At 33.7% G+C, this 12,973-nt stretch overlaps 1 protein-coding gene across 1 annotated transcript in view; it reads left to right on the plus strand.

Annotated features, from left to right (window-relative positions):
• LOC111515800 (major royal jelly protein 9) overlaps positions 1-12,973 on the plus strand; it is a 68,776-nt gene that overhangs the window by 32,612 nt on the left and 23,191 nt on the right. The window contains exon 6 of the mRNA XM_074175886.1: positions 4,664-4,848. Coding sequence (XP_074031987.1) covers positions 4,664-4,848 — 185 coding nt within the window. The remainder of the gene's footprint in view (positions 1-4,663; positions 4,849-12,973) is intronic.

The following is a 12,973-nucleotide window of genomic DNA, read 5'->3' on the forward strand; positions in this document are numbered from 1 at the left end:
ATGCGACCATAAACTGCCACTTGAGATATGGAATTTTGAATTGGGGTACCGGATCTGCTGCTGAAAGAATATTTATTTTGCAAAAATATGCAGTAAGAATCATTGCCGGTATTGGTTGGAGAGAATCATGTAGAAATGCTTTTAAAAATTTCAAGATACTAACTGTTGCTGGTCTCTATATTTATGAATTGTGTATATACGTTTATAGAAATAAGCATAATACACCTTTCCAGCAACATAATTATCCAACTCGTTCTAGAGGCAAACTGATGCCCAATATTCATAGAAAAACTCTTTATCAGAAAAGTTTTCTTTATCTTGGACCAAAAATGTTTAATAAATTAGAAGAATCAATTAAAATATCACCAAATCTTAACATTTTCAAATCAAGACTGAAAAAGGCACTTATTGAAAAAAATTGCTACACACTTGACGAATTTTAAACTGTTTTTTTATATTTTAATAACAAAATATCACAACTATGTGATAAAATTAACTTTCATTTATTTATAGTTATTTTTTTTAAATAATCTAAGCCAAACAAATAATTATATGTATATACCTATATGTATCATATTTTTAGATTATTGATTACTACAAACATTATACTCTGTAACGTGTCCTACCCTCAGACGTTTTCCTTGTCACTGTACGTATAACAATGTACTTTTTAACAAGGAAATAATAAAAAATTCATTATTTATTATTATTATTATTTAATTCTTGAAGAGAAGAGGACGATGCTGTAACGCTGGTGCTAGCTGTTGGGATTATTCTCTCGGCAATAGCCTTTTCATAAGAAATAGATTGATTGATATAATCCTCACCTACTTTTGTAGACTTCCATCCTTCGTGCTTCTTAATATCCGTAATATTTGCTCCTGATTCTGCTAGCAAAGAATCAGAAGACCTGAAACAGTGACTTGTACCTATATTCCTTTGGTTCCAGGAGGTTCAGCAATGGTAGAAGGCATTTTCCCAAACGTATTTATACCAACTGGGTTGATACTGCATTAATAATTTGAGTATTTCAGAAAAAAAATTGATAAATTGATAACAGAAGGGCGTAATGCAATGTATCCGCAGGGAACTTGAGGCATTTGATTGGAATAGTGATTTTTTTCCCTTGAACACTGAGGAGAGTGTTTCTAAAATGTACTCTAAGGTAACAAACAACGTAACAAAATATCACAACACAACAAAGTTTTTGTTTCGGGGTTGAAATTAGATGATTTTAATGTATTTCCACGTGTTAAAACCGAAAGTGACCATAAAAATTATATATTAGCTCTTGTTTTCAAGATATAGTATCATTATATTATATATATATATATATATATATATATATATATATATATATATATATATATATATCTATATATATATATATGTATATTGAGTTTTCAACAAATGAAATATTTCATCACCAACAGTTGGTACACATGTTTGTTTACATAACACCCCTCTCATCAGCTGTTCTTAAGTAGTAAACATAACCTATGTGAGTTTGTCAATTGTACGCACGTGGTTGCTATTGAAATTATCGTGTGAAGTTGATTTTTAAATTAATTTAAGTGCTGATCTGAAATGCCTCGAAAGTGTGTGAATTCTGTCGATAGCTTTTGCTATATATGTGGTGAAATAACATTTAAGGCTCAGAAACGTGAAATGACACCTATCGTTATGACAGCCTATGAACATAATTTTGGTGTGAAAGTTGGGGACCAAGATAAATTATGGGCTCCTCATATATGTTGTAATTCTTGTTCCGTCATATTGCGAGAGTGGCTGAAAAATAAAAACCGGGCAATGGCTTTTGCAGTACCTATGGTTTGGCGTGAGCCTACCAATCATACAGACGACTGTTATTTCAGCTTAACTCCTCCCATTAAGCAAGGTTTATCTATGAAGAAAAAAGGAACGGTTAAATAACCTAATCTCCACCCCAAAACTATGAAATTTTAGAGGAAGGTGATGAAGACTGTTTAGAAGGAGCAACCCATCCTTCTACATCCTATGACCCTGATTTTGAGGTAAGCGATAGGTCTAGTGATCCGCACAGAATTAGTCAAGCAGAGTTGAGTGACCTTATAAGAGATCTTCGCTTGTCTAAGGAAAAGGCTGAGCTGTTAGGGTCAAGACTACAACAGTGGAATCTTCTAAAACATGATGTGAAAATATCTCAGTACAGACAGCGTCAAAAAGATTTGCTTCCTTTTTTTGAGAAAAAAGAAAACCTCGTAGTTTGTTCTGATGTTAATGGTTTGATGGACTGCTTGAATTTGGATCACACTCCATCTGAATGGAGACTGTTTATAGACTCTTCAAAACTAAGCTTAAAAGCTGTACTTCTGCATAATGGAAATCAGCTACCCTCTATTCCTATAGGTCATGCAGTTCACATGAAGGAAACGTATATAAATATGAAAACACTTCTCCAATCAATCAAATATGAACAACACAAGTGGCACATCTGTGGTGATCTGAAAGTCATTGCTATACTCCTAGGAATGCAATTAGGGTTCACCAAGTACTGTTGTTTTTTGTGTCTGTGGGACAGTCGGGATAGAAAATCTCACTATAAAATAATGAACTGGCCTACACGACCTAAACCCTAATGAGAAAAATGTAGTTTACGAGCCTCTTGTAGATCCTAAGGATGTTCTCCTTCCCCCATTACATATTAAGTTGGGACTGATGAAAAACTTTGTGAAGGCCATGGACCAGGAAGGACAAGCTTTTAAGTACTTGAGAGCAAAGTTTCCCAGGTTGAGTGATGCTAAAGTCAAGGAAGGCATCTTTATTGGGCCTCAAATCCGTGAAATCGTAAATGATCCTGCTTTTGACATGATTTTAACAGGAAATGAAAAAAGAGCCTGGGAAGCCTTTAAGGGGGTTGTACATGGGTTTTTAGGTAACAAAAGAGATGATAACTTCACAGCATTGGTTAAAGAGCTTCTTCAAGCTTACCACCAACTTGGATGCAACATGTCCTTAAAAATTCATTTTCTTCACTCTCATCTTAATTTCTTCCCACAAAACTGTGGAGCTGTGAGTGACGAACATGGAGAAAGATTCCATCAAGACATTGCCTTAATAGAACAGAGATATCAGGGCCGTTGGAATGAAGCAATGCTTGCAGACTACTGCTGGTCTGTGTGTAGGGATGCTCCAGAAGTGTTTTATAAAAGACAAGCTAAACGACAGCGATCTTACAATGAATCGGATGGACTTAATTGAAATTTGGTGGTACAAACTTCTTTTATTTGTCAAAACACTAAGAATAATGTTTTTTTTATTAATTTGGAACTTAAAATATTCTAAAAGAAACATAACAATATTGTTTTATGTACTTTCACTTTTCACGTATAGTATAACTACTCTTTAAGATTAAGTATTGTGTATCTCAAAAACCAGAGCTAATAAAAATTTTTCATTGTTATTTTCGTTTTTATCACCCCAAAATTAGTAGAAATTGACTAATTTAGTGTAGGAAACATTCAAAAAATATTTTTTTGTTGTGTTGTGATATGTACCGAAATATGCTAAACATAACATCTATATCTAATAACTGTAATAACTCTCCATAACATATTGCATATCATTTATAACAATCAAATCAATTATTGTTATTTTCACCTCATAATTTGTGAATACTCTTTTTGGGTTTGTCCCGTTTCGTATTCCACTGAAAATAAATAAATAAATTAACACTTTTTCATGTTTTCGTTATCGTTTTTGGCTGCATAATATTTTATAACGCTTACTTGAAACTACGAAATTATATTTCGATTATTTAATGAGTATCTTCACAAAACTACTTCTTAAGAGTGTTAGAGAAATTGTGTATAAACTGCCGAAATGTTTATAGAAACTCTTTTGTAGTGTTTGTAAAATAAAAGATTAATGAACACTGAAATGTTTTATAAAACGAAGCCAATTTTCTTCTTATATCTGTTTAATAAACACATTGAAAACATTTCTGGATAAAATACAGTTTTATATTTTGTTTTTCCGAAACGTTATCGCAGAGCACTGAAGCTTTGCTATTACAGCTTACACGTGATATAATACATGGAATAGATGGGAAAAGGTCAAGTGAGCCTTTTAATTTCATTTTCTTCTAAAATAAAGAACCACTTCATCATATGGGCATGTATAAGAGTAGGTATAACACAGACGGGTTGTCTTTTGAGACGTATATCAAACTCAAAAGGGTGTTGGACACTGTTGTAGAGAAAAAAGAAGTACTACATCGGCACTATAATTTTTGTACATCATATGTTCGATGAATACTTTTAAGTTTTGTATATTGTAAAGGAGTTGAATGGAAGAGCAGGATTTGACGTGTTCCACACGCTTGTTTTCTGAATTCCGCTCCGGGACTTTACCAAACCCATTGTATGTTTCTTTGTGTTTTTTTTTTACCTTGGTAAATAAAAGACACTAGTTTTCCCCAAAAACTAATTTATTTCGAAAATTATACCCCTTTCAATTTAGGCACTGCCTGATGTTGGATCAGTTTGTTTTCTGGCTCTGCTGGTTACAATCAATGAGAATTTTTGACATTCATTATCGAGATATCATTATTAGCTTAATAATAACGATTCTATTTCTCACAGTGAATACTGAAGGTTATTATATAATTTTTTGTCATTTTCAGGAGATAGTTTTGACTTGATGGATGGAATACTCGGCATGAGTTTAGCTCCCTCTGTAGATGAAGGAGGTAGAAGATTATATTATCATGCAATGTCTAGTCCCACAGAAAATTGGGTGTATACGTCGTATCTCAGAAATGAAACACGTTTCTCGCAGAATCCAGAATCCTCTCCAGAAATTTTCAATGTGAGTATTGTTCCAAGTGGCAATCCTGTCTTATTTTCTGAACAAGCTGTAAGTTTACGTCCAGTGGACGTAAACTTACAGTATAATCTTAGACATTTTTTCAGAAATAGAAAGTAAACAGTTTTCAAGATCATCGAAAAAGATCGCACAGTCAGTAATACATACAGATGTATGGATTGTAATAATAATTGCAATTTGAGGTCGGATAAGTTCAATGCCGCATACCTCAATATCACGCTCAATGCAAAAATCATTGGCACTCAGTTGTTTGAACGCTATATTTTCACGAACAAATATGGCCACCCCACCGTGATAATGCCTTGATCTACAAAAAAATGGTGCCAGATTATAACCAGGAATATTGCAAAGTTGTAAGCAACCTTGCTCAAGCCAATGTTCAGAAAAACACAGGACATCAAAAAATCACTTTCTTCCATGTATAGAGAAAGTTGATCTAATTTGTTGGAAAGTTTCCAAATATTCAAATGAAATATAGTTAAGAAGTTGAAGTCACTTGATTTTGATCCATTGAAGATGTGATACTTTTACTGACAGTATCAGTACTCAGTGGCGTCCTCGTAACTGTTCGAATGAAACTGTTCGACATTCTAATTTGGTCTTGATTTATGTTGAAACAAGGAATAACCCAATTCATCGTTTTTTACTGATTTTGAGTTTCTAATATCGAATTTATACCATATTACCATACATTTTACATAACTCAAGTCTGGTGAATGTTACATTGCTGACATATCAGATCATTCAAAAAATTGGATACTATTGACGATGGCCCAGTTTCCTTCATATTCTCTAAATTTTATTGACCCTGCTTTCTAATAAGGCTTGTTCAGTTTCTAGCGAAAGCATATCGCCTTATCAATTTGAAACACCTTCTTCTGTTTCCGTTTGAATCACTGAATCTTAGAATTAATTACATATGAGATACATCTTTCGACAAATTTGTGAAAACCCACAAAAATCATTGAAAGATTCAGAAAACTAAGTAAACATTCCATAATAAAAATTTGCATCCAAAAGTCGGTTATTTTATTGGGGGGCAAAATACGAGCACTACTGGAAAATCCTAAAGGCACTCTGAGAGCGGTGCCTGTGCGAAAGTATCAATTCACATTGGGTTTGAATCGCTGGATATTGAATTCTTTCGGAAAAATGTTTTCAGGAAGTTCATTCCGCATAAACGCAATTCTCCAAATGGAAGAGTTTTTAAACAATGAAGTTCGGGGTGTATTGTTCAATATAATGAGGTGAAAGCCATGATAATTGAGTCAAAAATAACAGATCATTATCCTACAATCATCAATTTGAATGCGTCATAAGAGAAAACGCAACAAACCCAACACTCATCTATATCTGTCGATTATAAAATGCTAGAATTTTTGGCAAGAACGAAAGACTGGAGTAGTTATTTCAGTCAAAACACCAATGTTGATAATATGTCTGAAACTTTAACAACAAAAATAAAGAGTATAATGGAAAGGGTCACACGACAAAAAATATTACCAATCCTACATAGTAAAAGACCATGTATCACCTCAAAAATGATTTTATGGATGAAAACAAGGGACAAACTATTTAAGTTACATAAACAATTTCCTAACAATGAAGAAATGTTTGAAAAATATAAAACTCAACGCAATAAAGTCACAAATACAATAACAAATGAAAAATACAAGTACTACCTATAAGAAGAAAGTATCAGAAAATAGAAATAACCCAAAAGTACTATGGTCTACTGTCAATGAATTTTCAGGAAAGCATAAAAACTGAAAGAAATAAAAACAGAAGATAATTCAATAATCACTAACAAACTCGATATTGCTAATGTATTTGTTAATCATTACTCAACCGTGGGTGAAAAAATGTCTCGAAAAATCAGGCAAGAAGCACATGAGGTAATAACTCAAAATGTGAATACTGTAGGTGATACTTTTTTCCTAAAATCATGTGATGAGGTTGAGATATTGAATTTAATTAAAGAACTAAAGACAAATACTGCACCTGGGTATGATGGAATTTCTGTAAAAGTTATTATTCATCTGAACATTTAACGAAACCTTCATGTATTTTCATAAACGCTATTTTTGCCACTGGTATACGCCCCTCAAACTTCAAAATAACAATTGTTAAACCTGTATTTAAGTCGGGCAAAAAAAACAAAGTAAGCAATCACCGTCCAATAAGCATAATATCCAATTTGGCATAAATATTGGAAAAAATTTTAAAAAAACGTTTAATGACTTTCACAAAGAGACATCATATAATTTCAGATTTCCAATTTGGTTTTCAAAATGGAAGATCAACCTCTGATGCCATAGTTAATTCAGTCACACAAATATATGATCACTTAGATAAAAAACGACCATGCCTGGGAGTATTTATCGATTTGGCTAAGGCCTTCGATACCATTAGTCATGAAAAATTGCTATCGAAATTAAATAATCTTGGTATCAGAGGTCTGGCAAACGATCTAATCAGAAACTACATGGGTGAAAGAGTACAAATGGTTGAAATAGACGGTGTTCTGAGCGACTCATTAGAAATTAAGTACGGAGTTTCCCATGGCACTGTTTTAGGGCCAATCCTATTTGTATTATATTTGAATGATTTGTTATCCATTGATATTTCTGGAAAAATGGTCTCATATGCTGATGATACAGTACTAATAATTGATGGAGCAACCTGGGAAGATGTAATATCTCATACAAGAAACGATATTGACACTATAGTAAATTGGCTTGATGATAGTTTACTGACAATAAATATTGAATAAACATCTTACATTTCATTTTGTAGTAACAGTCATGGTTTTCCCAATGCACAAAGCATCAATATTCATTTAAGTAGCAGAAATAAGAACATGACTTTGAAAAAATCCAGTTCAGTGAAATATCTTGGAATACACATTGACCATAATCTTATTTAGAAAATACATATAGAATATCTTTGTAAAAGACTATATTTTTCGTTAGTTCAGTCACTCTTAATGTATGGAAATCTAGGATGGGAGTACAACTGTACAACCGCTTATGATACTACAGAAACGATCTCTCAAAATCATCTATAATTTAAATTATCGTTTCCCATCGGCAAAAATATGCCAATATTGTGATCTGATGAGTTTGAGATATCTTTATTTTAAACAATTATTATTATTTGATTTGAAAGGGTTATATTTTTAGGAGTGATTAATTTTTTGGGAAATAAAGTTTTTGGCTTTCTACTACTCCATCTGATACAAAAAAATGGATGATAGAATCTTCCAAAGAAAGGAAGGATTAATCAATTTGAAAATAAGTAACTCTATACATGGATGTGTAGATCATGCAAAGAAGTAACTTTCAGACACAAACTGAAAGAAAGTCCTCCTGAAACAGCTACTTTCATATAAACATTGAATTACACGAAAGAAAAAATTCTTTCGAAACAAATACTTCTATATGAACACTGAATTATACAGAAGATACTTTTCTCTATTCAGTTTGTATATCGAACATTCGTGGAGGAATAAGAATCAGAAATCATTCACATGAGTTCTACTTTGAATAAATGGTAATAAATTGTACTCACATGGAACACTGTCACCCTAACTGGTATACACGTGTTTCGCCTTAGGGCAAGTGTCTTAAAGTTACTTCTTTGCATGATCTACACATCCATGTATAGAGTTACTTATTTTCAAATTGATTAATCCTTCCTTTCTTTGGAAGATTCTATCATCCATTTTTTTGTATCAGATGGAGTAGTAGAAAGCCAAAAACTTTCATTCCCAAAAAATATTATTATTTATATTTCACAATAGAAATAAGTTCGAAAACCATCAACATGGATATGAAACCCGACTAAAAGCGAGTAACCTAGATATACCGAAAATGAACGAAGCTATTGGACAAAGATCAATTACATACATTGGACCCAAATTATTCAATCTTGCTCCAGATCATATAAAAACGGAATATGTGCTTAAGTTTTTCAAAATGTCAGTGATCAAATGGCTCAAAAATGAAAATATAACATTATTATAAACGAATTTTACTGAATTAATGTATCAATTTTTCACGTATATTTTTCATCCCTACCTAGCGTTTTGAATACTTTTAATTTGAAACGAGTTTGTATTTTATATTGTAACGTTCATATTTTTATACGTTTACACATTTGAATTTTTACGTTTTATATGTTTTACACTATGTACACGTTTAGATATTTTATACTTTTAGATTTTATATTCAATGTGTCTTTTTTGTAGTATACCGAGAATATTATTCACTACTTTTCAGGAAAAGATAATATCGACATTATTAATACTATTTATAAATATGAGCACTAAAATGTTTTGCTCGAGTAACTCAAAATACAATAATCTTGACCATCTTCAAAGGAAATAATTTCGATATTGATGTTTCGCAGACAAGATTTTCAAAAACTTAAGTGAATCATCAATACATATGGTTCCTCATATAAAAATTCAATAATAAGACTCGCTTTGACGAACCTTTCCTAATATCTATATTAATCGCCAATTTTTTTCTATTGTATGCTTTCATAAATACATGTAATTTAGTGATTAATAAACTACTACTACTACCACTACTGATTGGACCCTCAAAATGATTAGCAGTCACAGTCTGTCGCGTATTTCTGATAAGTACCGCTCTTGGTGGAATCAAATGTGCCAAGTCACTTGAACACTTATGAAAGTATTTTTTGAAGACTTATAAATCTCCAACCTCCAGTATAGGCTTAGGGGCAGAACTCCATACATGAGAACAATACTCTTAAGAAGGTCTGATCTGAGATTCATGAAGCATGAAAAGTTGCTGAAGTGTGAACAGTTTTCTGGTTCGAAACAGTTTTCCAAGCTTTTGAGGAGCAGCCTTTGCAATTCCAGCGACATGATTGTGCCAAGACATATTGGTGTCCATTTTAACCCCCAACAAACTTATCGAACCAGAGAGCGGAATTGTTTGTCCTGACATTATTATATCTGGTTCGAAGACATTCATCTTTCTGGAGGAAACCGATGCTTGGGTTTTCGTTGGATTGAATTGGACCTGGTTACTTTCACCCCAATTGAAAATCACCTCTAGATCCTCAATATATGCAACCTCCTGCTGCCGGTGAAGATATGCATCCGCAGCAAATTTGCAAAAGTGAACGAGTACTATGAATTGCTGTCCTTGATTGTTTCTTGTAATGCACTGTTTGGAAACTTTGATGTAGTAATGAATATTATTGGAGTTTTATCCCAACACCAAACCGTTATTTTCAACACCTCGACACATGTTTCAGTCACCAAGTGATAATCTTCAAGAGACAGATGAATTCATGTCTGATTGTTTGAAATTTTTACACGCATCGGAAAAGTCTAGGGATATTTTTATAACATACAAAATATCATAAAAATAAATGCATGAGGTCGTTTAATTTCGATTAAATTGGTACACTCGACCACCCTGTAGATTTCTATGGGTTGAACAAATCCTGCAAAAACGGTAACTAATCTTTTATCAAGTTTTTTACAAACTGTAGGTTTTCGGCTAAAATGAATAATCTGAAAGTGTCGAGTTTGTACATTCTATGCAGTTCTTGCTCAGAAATTAAACTGGAAATATTGTGCTTTAACATGGAACGCCATCACTCACCATTGGCTGAGATGAATAGAGCTGTAGGGCTCCTTCAAGGTGGCATGCGACAAAATGATGTAGCTCTTCGTTTGGGGGTCTCCCAAAGTGTTATCAGTTGATTGTGGCGGCGTTTCCGTTAAACTGGCAGTCCAGCCGAACAACATCCAGGGCGAGGACGCGCTACAACTGCAGTTCAAGACCGATTTTTAGTCTTAACCGCAAGAAGACAACCAACAATCACAGCACCTGAGTTGGTTAACGTGTTGCAGCAGACGCACCAGGTAACCATTGGTCGTGATACTGTCAGAAATCGACTGCATGAAGCAGATCTCCACAACAGAAGGCCACTTAGATGCCACCTATGTCGAGAGGCAATCGCGGTAGAAGATTAGAGTGGTGTCAAGAACATCAAAACTGGGATGCAAATGATTGGGCCACAGATTTGTTTACAGACGAATCCAGATTTGGATTTCATCCAGATTCTCGTCGGATAAGACTGTGGAGACGACCTGGAAATAATGAACGTTTGAGTCACGTCCAGGAAGTCCACACATACAAAGGTGGTACAGTAATGCTATGGGGCGGAATCATGATCGGCGGCAAAACCGATCTCGTTTTTCCAAATCGCTCCCTCACAGCTCAACAGTACCTCGACACCATTCTTCTACCTATCGTCCGTCCGTTTGCTGGTGCTGTTGGTGAAAACTTCCACCTAATGCACGATAATGCTCATCCACATGTCGCGCGTCAAGTGACTGACTGGCTCACCAACGAAGGAGTTGATGTATTGCCATGGCCAGCACAATCACCGGACCTGAATCCCATCGAGCATGTGTGGGACATGCTTCAACGAAGAATTACTCCGCATGTGGGGAACATTCACACAACGTTTCAATTGAGAGAGCTTTTAATCGCTGAATGAGCAAATGTACCTCAACAAGACATTGACAATCTCATTTTGTCGATGGACGATAGATGTAGGGCCGTAATAAACCATCGTGGAGGCCATACTTTGTACTGTTTCCAATTTTTTTTGTATTATGATTTATTTTCGGGGTGCCAAAGAAGAGCCATATTTTTTTTAGTTTTGCTTATATGCGCACTCAGTATTTTTGACCATTTAATAAATTTTGTTGTAAGTTACATTCGTTTAATAATCACCCGTCAACTTTTTTTCCCTAAAGCGATATAAAAAAAAATTATTGCCATTTTTAAAAATATCCCTAGACTTTTCCGATGTGTGTATTTGTTGACTATACTACAATCGCTGTTTCTGGGAAAAATAGAAATGTTTTTAACGAAACTGAGTTCAGTTACTCACGAATTCAGCATATGGTGTTTTTTCCCAAAACTTCACCTTGCAAAGCATCTTTTGGCTGAGGTTCATGAGTTGATAATGTATTTTTATATTTGAAAGAGAAAAGTTTGAAACTCAATCTCTAGGAATGCTTAGAAATCAACAGAATCATCAGGAATTCGAAAAAATTACTGAGATGTTATCGTTGTTGTTTATCAGTTCATTAAATGTCCGTTCAATGAGTTGGAAAAAACTGTTTATGAAAATCTCACAATAACGTGTTACTTGAAAACATTATGAATTTTAATCAAGTATCAGCCAATTTCAACATATATCAAACATCAAATTTTCAAATTCGAAAGAGCAATATTGAAATTGAATGTATTTGCGTTCATGGGTTGTATAATGAACAATTCCATCAAACTAATTCTACAAGAGAAAGCTTTCAACCTCGTCAAATACTTTCACCATCAACGCTGGTGTTTCCCAGGGATCCGTATAGCCTTCAACGCCCTTTTTATTTTACATCAACGACTCATTGGAAAAAAGAATTCAATATATTTCTTTGCTGGCGACACCACACTTGTCTTGTCATTCCATTTGGATTCTATCACTTGCAACCTTGATAATCTGGAACATCGAAGAAAGGTTGAAGATTTGTCAGTCTCTTATCATTTAATCATTTTCTGAAAATGATTAACGAAAAAATTGTTTATTCAAAACCGTTACAAAAGTTTGAGAAACCAATTTGATAAAACCCACCAAGCAAAACTACTATAAGAACAAAATGGAACACGAAAAACAAGATACCAAACAACTATTGAATATTGTGAAAGAAATCACCGGCACTAAACCTAAATCAACCACAATTGGACCAATAAGAAATGATCAGGGAGTACTCCCAGCAAATAACAGAGACATAGCCAATGAATTCAACGATAATTTCGTATGTATTGGAAAGAAATTGGCAAATAAAATAGTCAAAAATAATAACCTCGTTTTCAATCAATAGTATATTATGCAACGATCATGTAATGATGGTTATTAAGACACGAGCATTAACCGGGATACGAAACGAGCCGAAGGCGAGTTTTGTATGGTATATGCGAGTGTATTAATAACCATTACATGAGAGTTGCATACGCTATTTTTTCTAAACCCGATAAATAAATATTTGTAATTG

The sequence above is a fragment of the Leptinotarsa decemlineata genome, unplaced genomic scaffold (genome assembly GCF_025532065.1).
Source record: "Leptinotarsa decemlineata unplaced genomic scaffold, Ldec_3_MD MMD2_tig00001393_RagTag_RagTag, whole genome shotgun sequence".
NCBI classification, from domain to species: Eukaryota; Metazoa; Arthropoda; class Insecta; order Coleoptera; family Chrysomelidae; genus Leptinotarsa; species Leptinotarsa decemlineata.